The 19,038-nt window shown below is 43.3% G+C and overlaps 1 protein-coding gene across 1 annotated transcript; it reads right to left on the minus strand.

The window, feature by feature from the left end:
- Nucleotides 1-1,020: 1,020 nt before the first annotated feature.
- RFK (riboflavin kinase) lies at nt 1,021-17,712 on the minus strand. The gene is made up of 4 exons (XM_068271417.1): nt 17,272-17,712; nt 12,160-12,311; nt 10,588-10,690; nt 1,021-1,242 (listed from the first exon to the last, which is right to left on the minus strand). The coding sequence occupies exons 1-4, from the start codon at nt 17,552-17,554 to the stop codon at nt 1,118-1,120; spliced, it is 663 nt and encodes a 220-aa protein (XP_068127518.1). The 5' UTR covers nt 17,555-17,712; the 3' UTR covers nt 1,021-1,117.
- Between the last annotated feature and the right edge of the window lie 1,326 nt (nt 17,713-19,038).

Genomic DNA, 19,038 nt, shown 5'->3' on the forward strand with positions numbered 1-19,038 from the left:
GTTAAGCTATTGTACTGTGTTGCTGATCGATGACGTCTTCCATCGTGGAAGGCTAGGTCAGGTCTGCGTTTCACAATTAAAGTGAAAATTTGCATATTTATGCGGCCTGGCGTTTACAGAACTATTGATCATTTTAGCATGCACTTTATGTTAAAGGGAACCTTAACTAAAAAAAACAAAAAAAAAAAAAACCAACAACAAAAAAACAAACAAACCATGAGTTTCACTTACCTGGGCCATCTACCAGCCCCCTGTAGCCATCCTGTGCCCTCACAGTCACTCATGGCTTCTCCGGTCCCCCGCTGCCAGCTAGTTTTGTTTTGTTTTTGCCGACTGGGAGTCCGCCAGCCGCCATGCGTACATTTTTACACATTTGTACGGGTGCAGAAAGCTATTGCGGACATTAACAAGTACATTTTTACGTGTTACGGGTGCAATGCGTAAAAAAAAAAAAAAAAAAAACAGCTGGCAGCGGGGGACCGAAGGAGCCATGAGTGACTGCGAGGGCACAGGATGGCTGCAGGGGGCTGGTAGATGCCCCAGGTAAGTAAAACTCATGGTTTTTGTTTTTGAGTTAAGGTTCCCTTTAAGAATAGCCAAGGTTTGTGATGGGCATATATATATATATATATATATATATATATATATATATATATATATATATATATATATATATATATATATATATATATATATATATATATATATATATATATATATATATATATATATATATATATATATATATATAAAAAGTGCTCAATAAGGCTTGGTTCATAAGGCATGGTTATGAAGCATAGTAGTTAACAGGTTCTCTTGCCTTCAACCAATATTCGACAACTGCCTAAGCATTTTCAAAATGCAAGTGAATGCATTTACAGCAGTTCGTCAAATGAAACTGTAGCTACACCTTGATGATTCACAACCATTCTTGTGACCCGAGCCTAAGTCAGAAGGCCACCTTTGTCAGATGTACGCATATTGTAAATATATTTTAAAACAGTAAATATATAAACAGGCTTTCATGAGATGTGGTTGGTCAGCTAGACTATCTGCAACCGAACACTTTATTAAGAGTGCAAATGTATACGCTATGTGGCCATGTGAGTTGCCAGCGTTAATGACCATTCATTATTTTATGTGAATTCTTGAAGTATTTATCTTTCAGCTTCCTGAATTCAGGCTGGTCCAACTGTTTTTTGGCTTCTTCAATATCACCATGAATAGCAGCAATTAAAGCATCTGCAAAGAAAACAAACAAAAAAAAAAGCTGAATTTATAATCTCAGTTTCAGGTGCAGACGATGTAAGAGTCTGTTCATATACAGTCTACATCACAGACATAAAATAGAACATATTTCATGATTCACTACAGACTATTGTAAAGCTTGAGCCAGACACTAGAGAACATGTAACTATCTTTGGGTTTTTTATGCAAGATGACAGGTACATTTTTCAGACTAGAAGACGCACTTCCTTTCCCCCAAAAGTGGGGAGAAAATATCCCTGCGTCTTAAAGTCAGAATACAGGAAGCCCCCAACTTACGAGCGCTTGTCGATACAAGCTCCCGACCCCCCGCAATGTCTGGGGACTTCCTGTATTGTCACCGATCTCTTGCTCTGCTTTCCCTGCATAAAGTAAGTTGTAGCAGCAGCTGCGGGCACCACTCACCTGGCCCGATGCCCGTGATGATCAGCTGCTGTCCCCCTCCGGTGTCCTCTTGCACTCTTCCTCTCCCCCTGTAATTAAGTGGTGGCGTTGCAAGCATAACGCACCTTATTCCTGGAACCTGCATGATCAGCCGCTTGTCTCGCTCACCCTTTCCCCCTAGTGCTGGTCACGTCTTGATGCGACCAGGAAGTACCGGCACTAGGGGAAAGGAGTGAGAGGCACAAGCAGCTGAACGCATGGGCTCCAAGGATCAGGTGAGTGCTGCACGCAGCAGCTGTCGCCACTTAATTGCGTTACAGGGGGAGTGAAAGAACGCAGGAAGACATTGAAGGATGACAGCAGCTGATCATCAAGGGCATCGGGGCAGGTGAGTGATACCCGCAGCTACCAGGAGGAGGAAAAAAGGTGGGACAGGAGGAGAACTGCAAGGGGGGCAGGAAAAAGGACAATAATTTGGGGAGAGCATTTAGAAGACAACCCTGGACCATAGACGCACCAAGTTTAGTATATTTTTTTCCCGTGGCTTATTGCAAAACTTAACATACAATAAAACCTATATCATAACAGCAGAAGACAGTGGTGCACTCAGCAGCTACTAAGAATCTAGTAGCAGTCTACACAAGATACACCCGTGTTTCTTCTTTTGTGTCTTTGGAATGATCCAAGAGACCGTATATCTGTGCACATTTAGGGGATTCATACACAACAGTGAATTTCTTGGAAAACACAACTAGGCAGTGCTGCCTCTGCCCAGAATCTAGCGTGTGCACAGCAGTCCCTGCCTCTGCTCCCCCTCAATACGTGGGACTCTGCCCAGTGAATCTTCTCAGCAAAGGGTAGGCCATTGTTCTTTTGCTGCCACCCCATCTCCATATAAACAGAACAAGTCATAGCCTACAGGTTAGCGGCATATCTGTGGAGACTCTGCCCTGAACTGCCCTGGTATGGGGAAAAAGTCCTTGTATGAGGCTTTATTTCAGCACCACTGCAAAATTGCTTTGAACGGGTAAACAAAATGTGCTGAACAGTTCAACTTTTCAAACTGCCTGCCATCTCAAAAACAACAAATTATTGATTTACAAAGCACCAACATAGTCCGTGACGCTGTGCAAGTAGAACAAAAAAACATGGGGTACATAATACAGACAATGGTGTACATCAAATATGGACACGAACAAAATACAGAATTGGTAATTACAGAGGCAAATGTAATGTAACATGCCTCAGTTATTTCTGCCGGTGCCCAATATGAAACGGGTACTGCACCTGCACAGAAGACTGATTGTGAATACTGCTGTGTGCTGTTCGGGGGGCTGCCAGAGCTGGATCCCTGAGGCTTAAGGACGGGGGAAGCCTCTTTAAGATCCAGAGGCAAGTACTCCCCCCAGGGGCACTTTTTTTCATTACAGGTTTACTTTAATGAAGGAACAGTACTGATAGTGTGCTCTTCTGTCCACATTTCTGTGCAGTCTGGATGACACAGTAGTGTTGCAAAAGCAAGTCACAGATGATCGGCAATTCCCTCAGTAATCAGAAGCAGCTTACACAGGAAGCATAGGTCTCACCAGTAGATGCTTCTTGGGGTCTTTCCACTATAGCCGTATACAGAATACTACAGCCCCCTTCCCCCCAAAAGTTTACTATGACAGAAGTTCTATTATATCAGGGTTTACTTTTCCAGGAGTTACCCAATATACTTATAATGACACTTGGCCGGGCCTAGACTTTTAGATTACTAGGTCAGAAGTTTTACTGTATCAGAGTTTACTATAACGAGATTATACTGTTCAGATGTTCACAAAAACAAGAGCTTTTTGTTTATCTGACTTGGGAGTTCATCCTTCCTGACAGAAACTCAATACTGCTTATGTGTACCTTAAGGTGGCCATACACTGGTCGATTTGCCATCAGATTCGACCAACAGATAGATCCCTCTCTGATCGAATCTGATCAGAGAGAGATCGTATGGCCACCTTTACTGCAAACCGATTTCAACCTGAAACCGTTCACAATCTGTGGTGGTGGTCACTGATCGAAACGGCTGTATATCGGTGGGAAAATCGTTGTATGGGCCCCTTTAAAGAGAGGAGCTGTTGGGGCCGCTACTGGAGCATCTAGGAGGATATAGACGCCAGCATGGGAACAATCTGCGCGGATGGGGCTCGAGGAAAGCCCAGGTATGTATAAACCTTTTAGTCCCCTTCATCTCAGGTACACTTTAAATGTATGTGCTTGCGTGCATAAACTGGAGTATAACACATTATTTTAACACTGCAAACCCTGAGGAAACCACATCAGGCACCTGGGGTGTTCTCTTATAGTGTCATGAGACCTTCACAATATCCTGCTGATGACAGGTTTAAGACCAGAAACAAGATGATTGCCAATTAGCAGTTCTTAGTTGAATGTTCATTCACAAGTTGAAGGATTTCATGGGATCACCATGGTCACAAAGCTAGTTACGGTATACAGTAGATATGAAGTACAGAATTTTCAGCTATTTAAATAAGACACTGATTAAATCCAATTAGCTATGTATCCTGTATAGCTGAGGAATGACAGTAAGGAAAATAGGCTGTTAATGGCGATTAGTATCAACCTCTTAAAGAGACAGTTCATTGCAAGGTTATTTGGGATACCCATTTTTAAGTTAATTATCCTGGTTTCAGCATCATGAAGTGTAAGTGTGTGTGCGCGCGCGCGCGCAAGTGTAAGTGTGTGTGCAAGTGTGCAAGTGTGTGTGCAAGTGTGTGTGCAAGTGTGTAAGTGTGTGTGCGCAAGTGTGTAAGTGTGTGTGCGCAAGTGTGTAAGTGTGTGTGCGCAAGTGTGTAAGTGTGTGTGCGCAAGTGTGTAAGTGTGTGTGCGCAAGTGTGTAAGTGTGTGTGCAAGTGTGTAAGTGTGTGTGCAAGTGTGTAAGTGTGTGTGCAAGTGTGTAAGTGTGTGTGCAAGTGTGTAAGTGTGTGTGCAAGTGTGTAAGTGTGTGTGCAAGTGTGTAAGTGTGTGTGCAAGTGTGTAAGTGTGTGTGCAAGTGTGTAAGTGTGTGTGCAAGTGTGTAAGTGTGTGTGCAAGTGTGTAAGTGTGTGTGCAAGTGTGTAAGTGTGTGTGCAAGTGTGTACTGCCGTGGCACATTCTGGGAGACCAGGTGTTTCCACTCACATGCATGCTTGTTCTACCATGACATCGTAAAACGACCTAAACATTTGTTGGTACCCCAAGAAAGGATCATTTAAAATTGGATTAGTGTTTTTTTCTTTTCATTTCAAAATGATCCATTTATTTTAACTAGTACACTGAAGCCTTAAGCCGGCCATACACTGGCCCGATTTGCCGCCGTTTCGACAGCAGATTCGATCACTGGGATCGAATCTGCTGCCAATCGTTAGCGCTAAACGCACCCGCCGATCCGATTTCCTCCAGAAATCGGATCGGTCCTTCAATCACCCGCGGGTAAGGAGCGCGTCGCTAGCGGCGGCCGATCCGATACAGATACACATTACCTGACGCTGGCTCCTGGGCATCTCCTCCGCACTGCACTGCCCTGTTCCTGCTCCATCCCAGCGTACATTAACTTCCTGTGTCACTCCAGTGACCAGGAAGTTCAAATAGAGGGCGCTCTATTTGAACTTCCTGGTCACGGAGTGACAGAGTGTACGCTGGGATGCAGTGCGGGATGCTGGGATGCGGTGCAGCGCGGAGAAGAGGACCTGGAGCCAGCTTCAGGTAATGTATATGGGGGGGGGGGGGGGGAGGGTTACTCATATTAAAGCAAATTTCCCTATAAGAATCAATAGAAACCTAGCTGATTCATTTCACAATCCTAAAACAGTTACAGTAAAATAGTATAAAATAAAAATGTAAAGACTTTCACTATAACTAAGAAGCATTGCCATCTGTTGGCTCGCCCCAACTTTTTTTTATTTTTTTTGTGTGGCTTTAACTAGGAACTATGACAGTTGAGGATTTCAAGGAAATGCGATTTGCACACTCAGATTAAGTACAATTAAGCACAATCCTGCAGTGCCAAAAGGGAGAAGAACTATCGACTCAGTTGTGATGATATGAAGCAATTATACTTTATGTTTGCTTGTATATCAAGTCAAAATTTTACAAAATGTTTTGCTTGTATTGCAAAGCACTCTTGAAGGACAACCGAGGTGACATGTGGCATAATGAGATAGACATGTGTAAGTACAGTGCCAACCACACAAATAGGCTGCGTTCCCATTTTACTTTCACACTGCTTGAAAGAAAGAAAGAAAGAAAAAAAAAAAAATAAAAAAAAAATAAAAAAAAAAAATCAGGTATGCAAGTGACCGTTTTTTTTGTCCGTGTCGGGACTGGGTCGGACTATAGTGTAACCCTCAACAGGTCTTTCTATATAATCCTTGGATTCAAAATAGCCTCACTAGGTTTACATCATACTCCTCACATTAAGATATATATTGAAGAATGTTTAAAACAGGGACTCAAAAGGTCCTAATATAGCAGTCCCGCTGCTCCACTTCGGGAACACTAAAGGTCCAATTGATGATGGTATTCTTCTAAAACACACACTGATATCTTTACAAAACACAACTTGATCATCAGAAAAAGTCCTAGTTCTCAGGTCCCAAATATAAACGCTGCCTGGATCAGGGAGAAAATTCTACAGCAGCATGCTTTATCCTCATAGAGGCAATATTTATGCTCACCAAACTGAATTGCCAATCACAACAGTTGGCAGAGATCGCGTCTGGCCCAGCCTGTCAAATGATTCCAATCCTGCTGTATCTTCAGCCGTTTTCCAGACGTACATGCAAAAGAAGGGTACACTCTATGGTATAGTACGTTTGAGGACCATCACCCCAAAGTGAACCACACACAATCTGAATAAAGTGACCCAACACCTAGGCATCTTCCTCATGCACAGTCTGTAGTGGAGAAGTACTAGCCTCTTACCAAATGTTCTGGCTGATCCAGCTTGACCAGCATGCTGGCTTATTCAACAACCCTTTTCCTTCACAGCATCCATATAGCAGCTTCACCTTAGGCTCAAACAAACACTGGCATAGCGTAATACTGTTTTATTTCACATAAAAAGGTTTAAAATTGCACTGCAGATAAAAATGCGCATATCAGTAAAATTCCACGTGGTCTAGCGTCTCCTTACGCGTTTTGGACTCCGCCCAACTAGTTTCGTCACCGGATGACTCCAGTAATTGATACTGATAGATAGGGGGGCAGCATAGCCCACCCAAGAGAGTGGGTGTCTTGACACGAGGACCCCATGAGAGAAATGAAGTATATGGCAATGATGTGACTGCCCCAACCTGCATATAATTTACTCCTGCTGTGCTGGTAATGACAGTATGTAGAAGAGGGCTATTTGAGCCATTGAAAAGCTAAAAATAGACATAAGAGCGAAGTGAATTTAAGTATTAAGTATATGTAGGGGAATGTATTCAATTTAATCTAACAGAAAGTCAACCGAGAGCTATACTGTGCCCAGTGTACACTGTAACCTGGTGTGTGCACACGGGTAGTACACGGGCATCAGAGATGTTTGTTTACGAAGCGCTGTTGCGCTGTTTTTTCTAACACCATGGTAACTGGGAGGGGGCGGTACCTAGTGGTGTGTGGGATGGCGCTATTGGGTAGTTGCCAGACGGAGTCCGAAATGATTGGCTGAAGATTCCTTTATCCGCATTAGTGCGGAGAAATCAATGGGGCTGCTGGGTAGGCGGTTTTCTGGCTGTTCGAGTAGAAGGGGAGGACGGCAGTGGGCAAAGGAGGAGTGGCTGATTACGCCTATTGTTGCAAGTAGGTGGGCGGCACCTTAACACATGAAGAGTATGGAAGTAGAGTGTACATAAATAGCGTCTCCTCCGTAGTTGGGCCATGCCCCTGATGAGTCATCCAGTGACGAAACTAGTTGGGCGGAGTCCAAAACGCGTAAGGAGACGCTAGACCACGTGGAATTTTACTGATATGCGCATTTTTATCTGCAGTGCAATTTTAAACCTTTTTATGTGAAATAAAACAGTATTACGCTATGCCAGTGTTTGTTTGAGCCTAAGGTGAAGCTGCTATATGGATGCTGTGAAGGAAAAGGGTTGTTGAATAAGCCAGCATGCTGGTCAAGCTGGATCAGCCAGAACATTTGGTAAGAGGCTAGTACTTCACTACAGACTGTGCATGAGGAAGATACCTAGGTGTTGGGTCACTTTATTCAGATTGTGTGTGGTTCACTTTGGGGTGATGGTCCTCAAACGTACTATACCATAGAGTGTACCCTTCTTTTGCATGTACGTCTGGAAAACGGCTGAAGATACAGCAGGATTGGAATCATGACAGGCTGGGCCAGACGCGATCTCTGCCAACTGTTGTGATTGGCAATTCAGTTTGGTGAGCATAAATATTGCCTCTATGAGGATAAAGCATGCTGCTGTAGAATTTTCTCCCTGATCCAGGCAGCGTTTATATTTGGGACCTGAGAACTAGGACTTTTTCTGATGATCAAGTTGTGTTTTGTAAAGATATCAGTGTGTGTTTTAGAAGAATACCATCATCAATTGGACCTTTAGTGTTCCCGAAGTGGAGCAGCGGGACTGCTATATTAGGACCTTTTGAGTCCCTGTTTTAAACATTCTTCAATATATATCTTAATGTGAGGAGTATGATGTAAACCTAGTGAGGCTATTTTGAATCCAAGGATTATATAGAAAGACCTGTTGAGCGCTATTATCTTACCAATATATTATTTACTTAAGGGCATACACCCCTGCTGATTGAAAGCGCACCAGGCAGGCTGGTTTGTGATTTATTATTAATCTTACTGTGAGGAGCGCATCGGTCACCCCGACCCCATATTATAGTGTAACCCTCACTGATAAGGAATTACAGCTATAAAACACTTTCCTGGCAGAAAATGGCTTCTGAGAGCAAAAAGACATAAAAAGGGGCAATAGTTCATAGATTTTAGCTCTGGCATACTTCAATGAATGTGTCATTGAGAAGAGGCCATGAAACAGTAAAAACGTCAAAATTAGATTTAAATATAAAATAAAACTGGGAAAGCTAAAAAATTATTTTTTACGAGAAGGAGAATAAATGCAATAGTTTATTTCAATTTTTTTTTCACCTTGGATGAAAACCTGTAAATTAAAAAACCTTCCCTGGGGGGTACTCACCTCGGGTGGGGGAAGCCTCCGGATCCTATTGAGGCTTCCCCCGTCCTCTTCGGTCCCACGGCGGCAGCAAAAAAGCTCCGGGAACGGTGGGGATGTAAATATTTACCTCCCCGGCTCCAGCGCAAGCGCAGTATCAGCTCTCTGCCTCAGAGATAGGCAGAAATAGCCGATCGCTGTCCGGCCGTTCTACTGCGCAGGAGCAAGTCTCCTGCGCCTGCACAGTAGAGCGAACAAAGCGGAGATCGGCTATTTTCGCCTATCTCCATGGGAAGAGCCGCAACAGAGCCTCCACTGGAGCCAGAGAAGGTAGGTAAATCAGCTCTAAATAAATTGTGTTCACAATCATTTGGCGTATTTGAATGTTGAGAGGTAGACACTCAGCTGTTTGGCATCAGCCAAGGACAACTTCCAAAGAAATACAAACTGGACTCCAAAGCCAAGGTCTATTATGTCTGATGGCATTATCTGTCACTATTTGAGTGCTAAGGCTCAGTGGGACAACTCTAAGGAGTAGTCTACTGTTGCTTGAAAGAGACAAAAAAGCCAGACAAACCTGCTAAAATGCATACAGACAAGTCAGAATGCTTCTGAAAGAGCACCCTTTGGACAAATAAGGTACAACTAGGAGCTTTTAGGCAAGTCCGCTCACCTCGATATGTCCACAGCCAAAAAAAAAATGGTTTTTTTGAAAGAAAAGAATACCATATCTATAAATAAAAGATTTATAGAAAAATAAAAGGATTTATATAAAAAAAAAAAAAAAAAAAAAAAAAAAAATTCAAGCGAGGTAACCACTAGTGAAGCTGCAAAGTTAAAGGGGCACTATGGCGAAAATTACCGTATGCTGTCCCATTATCCCCACATCAATTATTTAATATGGAGCATAAAGGTCACCATTTGTGTTTAAAAAAGTAGCTCCTAACACTAATTCTGCCCTACTACAAAGCTGAGCTGCTGTCATTACCATGCAATAAGCGTCAGACTGCACTGTTAGCAGACACTAACAGATGTTTTATAACTAGAGGTACAGACTGTCCAGCAAGCTCATGGTGAATCGGAACTCATTGGAGTGAGTAATGGGCTACAATGGTCCAAAAAGCACTCTTACTAAAAATGCTATGGAAAACAAGTTTGATTTCTTAAAAAAAAAAAAAAAAATATTTGCGATAATTCAGGTTTTATAACTAGCAAATGCTGATTATAAGGAGGCTGGCTAATACACACTACAGAGCCGCTTTTTTTTCACATGTAACTAGCTAAATAAACATGCTGCTAAGTTAGGCCTCGATCACATTATACGCGCTTCCTGTGCACATTTGGAAGCACGTATGATGTGCGACATGCAAGAACGGCAGAAGGGCATAGACAGGCCTTCTGCTGTTCACATCATATGCACTGCTCAGCAGTACGATGCGCTATGATGCACTTGCATACTGCTGCATGCATTCTGGCCTCAAGCGCAGAGCTGACCTATTCACTGTAATAAATGGGAGTAGCAGCGCAGCAGGTAGCGGCGCAAATTGTGTGCGATCGTATACGTTGGATTCCAATCGCACGGCCAAATGCACTATTTAGATGTGCACGAGGCCTAACTAACTATTTAGCAGGATTCAAATGATGCTCACTGAAATATGGACTGTGAAACAATCAATATTGTTAAAAATAAATGGGAACTTTGTTTTCATTTTTTGCCAGATTTTACAAGTGTGGCCCCACTTTACCCTGTGCTTCCCATGTGCATGCTCACCTAGAGAATCAAAACTTCGTTCCGGCCTGATGTAGCCCACAATAACTGTACTAAGCATTTCACCATAGAAGTCTTCATCAAACTGATGAATTATGTGGGTTTCCTGAAAATGAACAGAAGCATACATTATAAATAGTCAAATATACTGTACACATTTGAATGTAAATAAGATTTGAGTATATTCCAAACCTTGAGAAACCAGCAAATTGGTTGTCACTACCAGGGCTGTGGAGTCGGTACAAAAATCTTCCGACTCCAACTCCTCAGTTTCTGAAACCATGACTCCGACTCCAACTCTAACTCCGACTCCGGGTACCCAAAATTGCTCAGACTGACTCCCCGACTCTGACTCCTTAGTCTAATACTTAACAGGGCTGTGGATTTTGTACAAAAAAAATCACGTGACTCCGACTCCCAACTCCTCAGTTTCTGAAACCACGACTCCAACTCCGGGAGCCCAAAATTGCCCCGACTCCTTGACTCCGACTCCACAGCCCTGGTCACTACTATAAACCAAGGACAGCCTTTCAGTATTCTACCATTGTAACTGTTGAAAGCATGTTTTCTAAATGGATCCCTGGGTCACATGACTGCATTTCTCAATGAATATTTCTGTGGAACTACAAATATCACAATTGTCCAATTAATGGCATAATCCACTATTCTCCCTGATCAACATTGACAAATCCAAAAGGGTAAATCAATACTTTAACCTCTTCCTGTAAACAGACATTTTAAAGTGATCTGTTTTGCGGGGTATAGGACTGGAATACAGCCGTGGGTGCCGTGCACTCATTTGTGCACGGCTACTTTCCACCGCCTCTGGGCTGTTGGGAAATAGCTAAACAAGAATGAAAAAAAATGGCAACTATACCTATGTTTATTATTTACAGTACTTTTCTTCTTCCTTAGCACTCCTGGTGTTCTTAAAATGCAAATATTTACTACAGATCAAAAATGGATACCATTGCAATGGTAAAAGAACAATAAGTGACGATTTGCCAATCTCGTGTCCTTTATTAAGGGGTCTTGCTCAGAAACATGAGTAGCAGCGGAAGCTGTACTTCAGCACTACTTCCTTCATCTAAGGTAAAGTCCCTAAAGCCCCATCTACACGATACATTTTTTATTTTTTTTTGGTGCGATACGATTCAATTCAATCCGTCATGTCCAATCGGGATTCGATTCGCCATTGTTTTGCAATGGCAAATTGAATCAAATCCCGATCAGACATGTCAGATTGAATCGAATAAAAAATAGTATCGTGTAGATATGGCTTTAAGCTTTGTGTAATACTTAATGGGCTGTCACTAGTGTTGGTTTCTATTGGATTCTATATTTCTCCCCATGTGCTTTAGAAAACATTAATAAAATGATAATGGCCCTAATTCAATTTCCTTTTTCTCCTAAGTTTTCTCATTGAGATAATCTTTTATCTTCTGTTTAAAATAAGTTTTTAGTACTCTGCGATTGAAAAAGTACTAAAAATAAATAAATAAGTAGATGAAAAAAATATCACCAGGAGAAAACATGGGGGAAAAAGTGAATTCCATATGGTCCAATATACCTTACCGCAGATTTCTTAGTGTTCTTGTAGTAAGGATTCCAGCCAATACTCATAACCATTTTGTAAACTTCTCCATCTCCAACACAGCCCCAACCATAGTAGATGCCAGTAGTTAAGTCTGCAGGAAGATCGTCCACAACATCTTCAGGGAAATTAGCTGAAATTCAAACAAGGAATATACTTTATAATGTCATAGACAAAGAAAAAAAAAACAGATTTGTATATAAAATAGTAAAGGTCAATGCAAAGACACTTTTTACAATTAAAAAAACCTTTTCCTGCCATCTATGTCATTCACTTAGTGAAAAATTAAATACCTGTTCACACTGCTGCATTGCATAACAGATGTCATTACCTCCTAAGCAGTATGCTTCATTCCATATTTTAGTTTCTAAAAGCGGTACAATGTTTTCTCTGGAAAGAATTGTAGAATTAGGCCTGAGGGGGGTGCAGTTGCTGCAATGCTTCCAAATAGCGAGGGCCTAAACCTAAACTCAGCTTTTATTTATTTAAATGCAATCTGTATATTCTCCTCTGAGCCAGGAGTATATACACGTTTGAGTCTGTGATATCCTATTTCTTGGATATCCTCACTTCCTGTCTTAGTGACTCAGTTCCAATGTCAATAGTAACTGTTCCCTGAAATGCCTCCCTCTCACTGCTCTGTAAATAGTGTTATCTCAGAGGCAACTGAAGTTCAAAATCAAAACGGTTTCGATTCAGTGTGAGGGCTCAAACCAACTAGCGGCCTTTTCTAAGCGCTAGTGATTTTAAAAAGCTCTTGCTAATGGAGTGCTATGGGGGATTTTTATAAAATCACATCACTCTAGAGGGATCACATCCATAACATTACATTAGCAAGAGCTGTTCAAATCACAAAGCGCTCCTAGTGGGTTTCAGGCCTGAGATATCTAATTTCCAGACAGCAAAATGGGAACAGCCCCTCTGACACAGACAGCACATCCTGCAAGTTATAAATTATAACAATGTGTTTTTGTGTTTTAGTAAAATAGTGTGTGTGTGTGTGTGTGTGTGTGTGTGTGTGTGTGTGTGTGTGTGTGTGTGTGTGTGTGTGTGTGTGTGTGTGTGTGTGTGTGTGTGTGTGTGTGTGTGTGTGTGTGTGTGTGTGTGTGTGTGTGTGTGTGTGTGTGTGTGTGTGTGTGTGTGTGTGTGTGTGTGTGTGTGTGTGTGTGTGTGTGTGTGTGTGTGTGTGTGTGTGTGTGTGTGTGTGTGTGATGGCAGAGATGAGCTCAAATGAAAAAAAGTTTGCTGTAACATTCACAAAGTTCCTTAAGTGAAAGTAAAAATAACTTATGCTGGGAATACCCGGCTCGATTCTGAGTCATTTAGATGGCTTGATAATTTCTGACACGTCCAATCTCCCGCCCGATCGTTTTGCCACTCTATTCTGCATTGAGGACAATGGAAAAAGATAAGAAAAACGAGCGGAAGATAAGCGAATCGCCTGCAGAATCGAGTGGGGAAATCGATCGTGCGGAAGAACCGAGCGGCAAAATCGAGCCATGTATGGCCAGCATTATAGTAGAGTTTAAGACCACCTCCAGTGTAATTTGCCACTCAAATGCAAATGTTCTCCATATACTCTAATGTAGCTTTAGCAATCAAATGGGAATATAAAAATCACCAGTTCATTGGGAAAGCCATTATTGTTAAACCCCACCCCCATCGCAAACTCAAACCCTCTCTGTTGAAATCCAAAGCTCTGTGGCCACCTCCATCTGTGTTGCCACAACCTAACGCCACCCCCCCCCCCCCCCCCCCCACACAGCTCGGTGGCTGCCTATCAGGCTGTGGTTGTAGAGCGCAGCACTACGTGGGGGTTGCCACAGAGCCCCGAACTTCAATGAAAAGACACCCTAACAACATAGAATGTAGTAAATTATTCAGAATACATTTATCTTGGTTTTAGCAGCAGAAACACTTCCTATATCTATCATATATATTGCTGCTTATTGGTGTATAACCCTGCTCTCCCGGTGATGCTTATTATTGAAGTTATTGCCCCTTAACCCCGCTGGCGGTTAATTTATTTTGCAAATGGGCAAAAATCTTTTTTTTTGTTTTGTTTTTGTTTCATGTAAAGCTACCAGAGTGGTAGCTACATGAAACACCACTAGAGGGCGCATGTGGCCCTCTAGTGCAATTGTCGCCGGCATCAATAGCAAACAGGGGAGCGCGTATATAACGCATTCCCCTGTTTGGCTTCTCCTGTCGCCATGGCGACGATCGGCATGACGTCATGTACGTCAGCCGACGTCCTGACGCCAGCCGCACTCGATCCAGCCCATAGCGCTGCCCGGAACTCATTGGTCCGGGCAGCGCAGGGCTCTGGCGGGGGGCCCTCTTCAGCCGCTGCGTGCGGGCGATCGCCGCAGAGCGGCGACGATTGAGCTGTGCGCGCGGCTAGCAAAGTGCTGGCTGCGCGCACAGCACTTTGAATGGGGCGAATCGCCCAAACAGAGCCTGAGAAATCCTCCTGCGCGGCATAGCCCGAGCTCAGCTCGGGCTTACCGCCAGGGAGGTTAATACCCTAGCAAACTCTTCCCTGTAATGTACTCCATTCCCTTCCTTTGAATAACCTGTAGCCTAATTTAACAATTGATTTTCCCTCTATGCCCTAGTCCTTTGAGTAGTTCAGTAACTTTAGCTAGAAAATGCTGCAGTAACCTTTCACTTTCAATCTTATTATTTAGCCTCTTCCTTTGCCTGTAAAATGTCAGGCATGCCCAGTGTATACTGAGCGATTACAGCTTTCAGTTTGCCCATGTCCCATTTGATCGACCTCCGTGTATTGTATTACTGTACATACACATTGAAAATTCAGCTGAGTGGATCTAGAAAGAAGGAAGAGGTTCTGTTCAAATTTGAATCCTTGTTAGTCTTCGATGTACTTATTTTGTTACCTTTCCTCCATTGCCATTGTGTTTCTTTTTTCCCCCTCTTTTCTTGGTAATGGGCTAGCCAGAAATATAAAAATTATGAGCTGCATTTATCTTCTCCCTACTCTCAGAGCAGACCATGTGTAAAGCAGTAAGATCAAGAAACCATCTGTGCCCGAAATAGTACCATGTGTCACAATGAGCTTTCCCAACATTACTTTTAATTATCTCCTCTTATCCAGAGTGGCAGTGGAGCAAGAGTTTCTATAGACCTTTTAACAGTGCTGGGTGCTTACACAGTGGGAGGTCCGTTTTACTTATTTGTTGAATGTGGAAGCACCCAGGTGCTCCGTTTACTTTAAGGGTTTGATCATGATCCTGATCTCTGCCCTGTTGGTAATGGGGCTGAGGTGCAGAGAGCTCCTAGCCTCCTTCATGCTAGTTTCCTGTGTGACATAGGTGAGAACCAGGAAAGCACTGCTGGGTTTAACATCTGCAGATCACACAAGCAAGCATTGCTCACTGGCCTCATCCTGTTCTGGTCACCCTGAACAAAGCCCTGGCCACCCGACCTCTGCTCGGCCATTCTGATAAATAGCTGGGAAGAGCAGGAGGAACACTCACCTGGGATCACAGATGTGGAGCTGCATTATTTGTGTCAGTGAATAAAGTTACTTGGGTAGCTTGGGGTGCCCATTAACTTTACAATTTTTGGGGCTAGTCTACTTTAGGGGACCCAGCAAGAAAGCTCATAGGGAACAGTTCTATCACAGCACATGTTGTGATAGGTTGTAGTAAACTACACTCACTATTCAGCCAATCTGAAACTTAAAAAGTTCAAGGAGATGCAGTGTCTCCTAAACTAGACTAGCGCAAAGCCAATAGACCCAACTGATCCTGAACGATCGTATTAACAATAATTTTGTTAAAGAAATGATAGGTCGTACCACTTTTGCAATTTCTATTTTATATAGATATGGTCAAACTGGTGGAGATATTATTTATTGTATTTATAAAGCGCCAACATATTACAACGCTGGACGATAAATATATATAGTGATACAAGGATGACAGACATAAGGTTACACAACATAAAACAAAGCTATACAAGGCAAATGGTACAAGATACATGATCATGCGATTATGGGCTGGTTAGGTAGGCCCAGTAATACAAGTACAGGCTGTTATAGTAAAAGAACACACACCCCTGTAGACTACACTAGGGAAGGGAGGGCCCTGCCAGACGGAGCAGTGCTTTTCAGCGCTGCTAGATTTGGGCGCAGCCGGCGCCACCATAGACTATAATGGGAATCACATATACAGCGACGCTCAGTGAGTAACGTCAGGCGCCGTCAGAAGACGGAACCGAAGTCGCTTGAAAAAAAGAAAAATAATTTGGCCTCCAGCAATCGCTGGAAGCCGAATTATATCATTCCCCCACTATCCATGGTGGCCTGGAGCGGGAATAGTAATTAACTCGGCCCGGACTTGTGCAGAAGCAGGATCTTCCAAATACCGGCTGTGTTCTGCACCCAAGTCTACCGGCGCCGATTTCAAATGTATGCCTGCCAGAGGCTTACAATCTAATGCTAGGTATACACCTTACAATTTTGTGTCAGATAGAAGGTTTGATAGATACTTTCCAACATGTCCGATCTTATTTTCAATCGTTTTTCTGGTCGATTTCTCATAGAAGTGAATGGAAATAGATAAGAAAAGATAACAGAATCGAATCGGAATTCGATCAGGCAGAAAATTGACCGAAAAAAAGCATGGTGTGTACCCAGCATAAGAGATATGATCACAAGTGGGATTCTCTAGTTTCGTGAATTGAATAAATAGGTTTTCTTTCCATTTGAATGATCTTATTAAATATATAATCATTCGCTAAAATTTGTACCCTGAATGGGCACCCTTAGTAATTGAACAAGCTAGTAGTGGCTGATGCTGCCAGAATTTTTTTTACCCCAAAAAACAAAGCTTCGCTAAGAGCCATCACCAGTGACCTGACGGAGATCAGTAACTTTGCGAATGACATTGGGGGCACTTGTACTGTCTATGCTAATCTAATGCTAAAAAGCTAACAGTATTAGCTAATTTTATACTTAGTGAATTCTGTAGCTCTGATAGAACAATACAATTCTAATTTGTATTATACATATTCATTCATTCTATTCCCGACCCCCCAGACACAGGCTGCCCGAGGATGGCTCTCACCTGTGGGGATGCCGAGCTCCTTGGAGCCCCTGCCGAAGCCTCGTACCACCTCTCCGCGGCAGTAATAGGGTAAGGCGCTCATGATACAGCCCCGGACCACTCTCTTCTTGCTGGCAGGTAGCGCCGGATCCACAGCAGCGATTTCTCGGGCTACTTCCACGGCGTGAGTTCCAAGGGAAAGCAGTCCGTCCGTGGAATGAACAGGTAGAACCAGCGCTGCTGCTACTCCACCTGCTGCCGAGCCGGAGCCCAGCCGGCTGCTACAAGCTAGTCTCTGGGACATCTCAAGGCTGAGCGAAGAAAGGGGTGTCTACAGAAACAAGACGTGAGTAAGAAGGACGAAGGAGTCCTGTTTCCCCTGCGGCTCCTCAGCCAGTGCTATGACCTCCACACGTCAGAGCAGGCGGAGCTTCGCTCTCTCACTGCTGCGGTCACAGTGACTTGCTCCTTGCTGGGTTTCCCCACGTGATTACCTCATGCCTGTGTGCATTCTGGGACCTGCTGACGCTATGGGCGGAGGTCCAATAGAAAGTTTGTGCAATAGCGACTATTTCCGGTGCGCGTGTTTCAGTTTTAAAGGGACAGTGTCATTACTATAACACTGCGGCTTCCTGTAGTATTATCTATCTATCTAGTAGAGCCGGTGTGGTGTGCTTGTCGGCTTTCGTTGTCGTTTGCATAAACTGACGTATAAGGTGCTGAGCAGGATAGGGTGGTATTACTGGAATGGCAGAGTGACAGACTCATCAGGGTGGAATGCAGGCTAGAAGAAGAGCTTGCGTGGCAGGGGATCACGATCAACAGGACACGACTGTGTTGTCTCTGGGGCAATCAGCGTAATTCAGTGATAACAGCTGTGGAGCAGCAGGATACTACAGGAGGAAGGAAGAAGCAGAAAAGAGAAGCATTTGAGCTGTGTGCAACTGTGGCTTGGCAGGCGTTTACAGCTGGCACCCAGGACTCGTTGTTAAATGCTCCCATTCAAGTGAATGGTAGCATATGTACTGGGCTTTTACTGGGGTTTGCGTGAACGCGACATTCCGATCCCGATTTTCCCTGTCGTTTGAGGCGACTTTGGACGCTACATGTAGCATCCAGGGTCAATTAATCACCGTGTCTAGTGTCCCCCTGTCGGGACAAAAAACACAGACCGTGCCGGAAAGGCACTGAAAGTTGCTGAACGCCACTCCGCTGGAAGCAGGGCGGATGTCTGAGCCAGCCCTAAGGGGGTTGCGCATACGCACTGTCTTATTTATATCTATTTCTGATGGGGAGGTAAAAGTGACGTGACACCGGAATATAATTTCTGGCATGAGCTGTGTTCAGGTAGCCATATAAATTATAGATTTTCCTGTTTGATTCCTGGCAAATTCAATCACTGTGTTCGAATCTGTCATAAAACTGTTGCCCTAACATATCCAATCAATACAATTTCTATTGATTTTGATCTAAAATAGGTTGAAACTATGAATTCGATAGGAAGGTAAAATGTCAATTGATTGCAAGGAGCGGGGGTTAATGGATGGGCTGCAGTGCTGCACCACATTGAATACTGCAATGCTGAGGGTTGATTGTCTATTCAATTGGTTTTCTGCTGAAATCTATTGAAAATCTGTGTACAAAGCCAACAGTGTTGCCCCCAGCCAAGATAGCCTGGAATAGTTGCCCAAAATATAGGTAGCCTGGAATAGTTGCCCAAAATATAGGTAGCCTGGAATAGTTGCCCAAAATATAGGTAGCCTGGAATAGTTGCCCAAAATATAGGTA

Source organism: Hyperolius riggenbachi, chromosome 1 (genome assembly GCF_040937935.1).
Source record: "Hyperolius riggenbachi isolate aHypRig1 chromosome 1, aHypRig1.pri, whole genome shotgun sequence".
Classification (NCBI taxonomy): Eukaryota; Metazoa; Chordata; class Amphibia; order Anura; family Hyperoliidae; genus Hyperolius; species Hyperolius riggenbachi.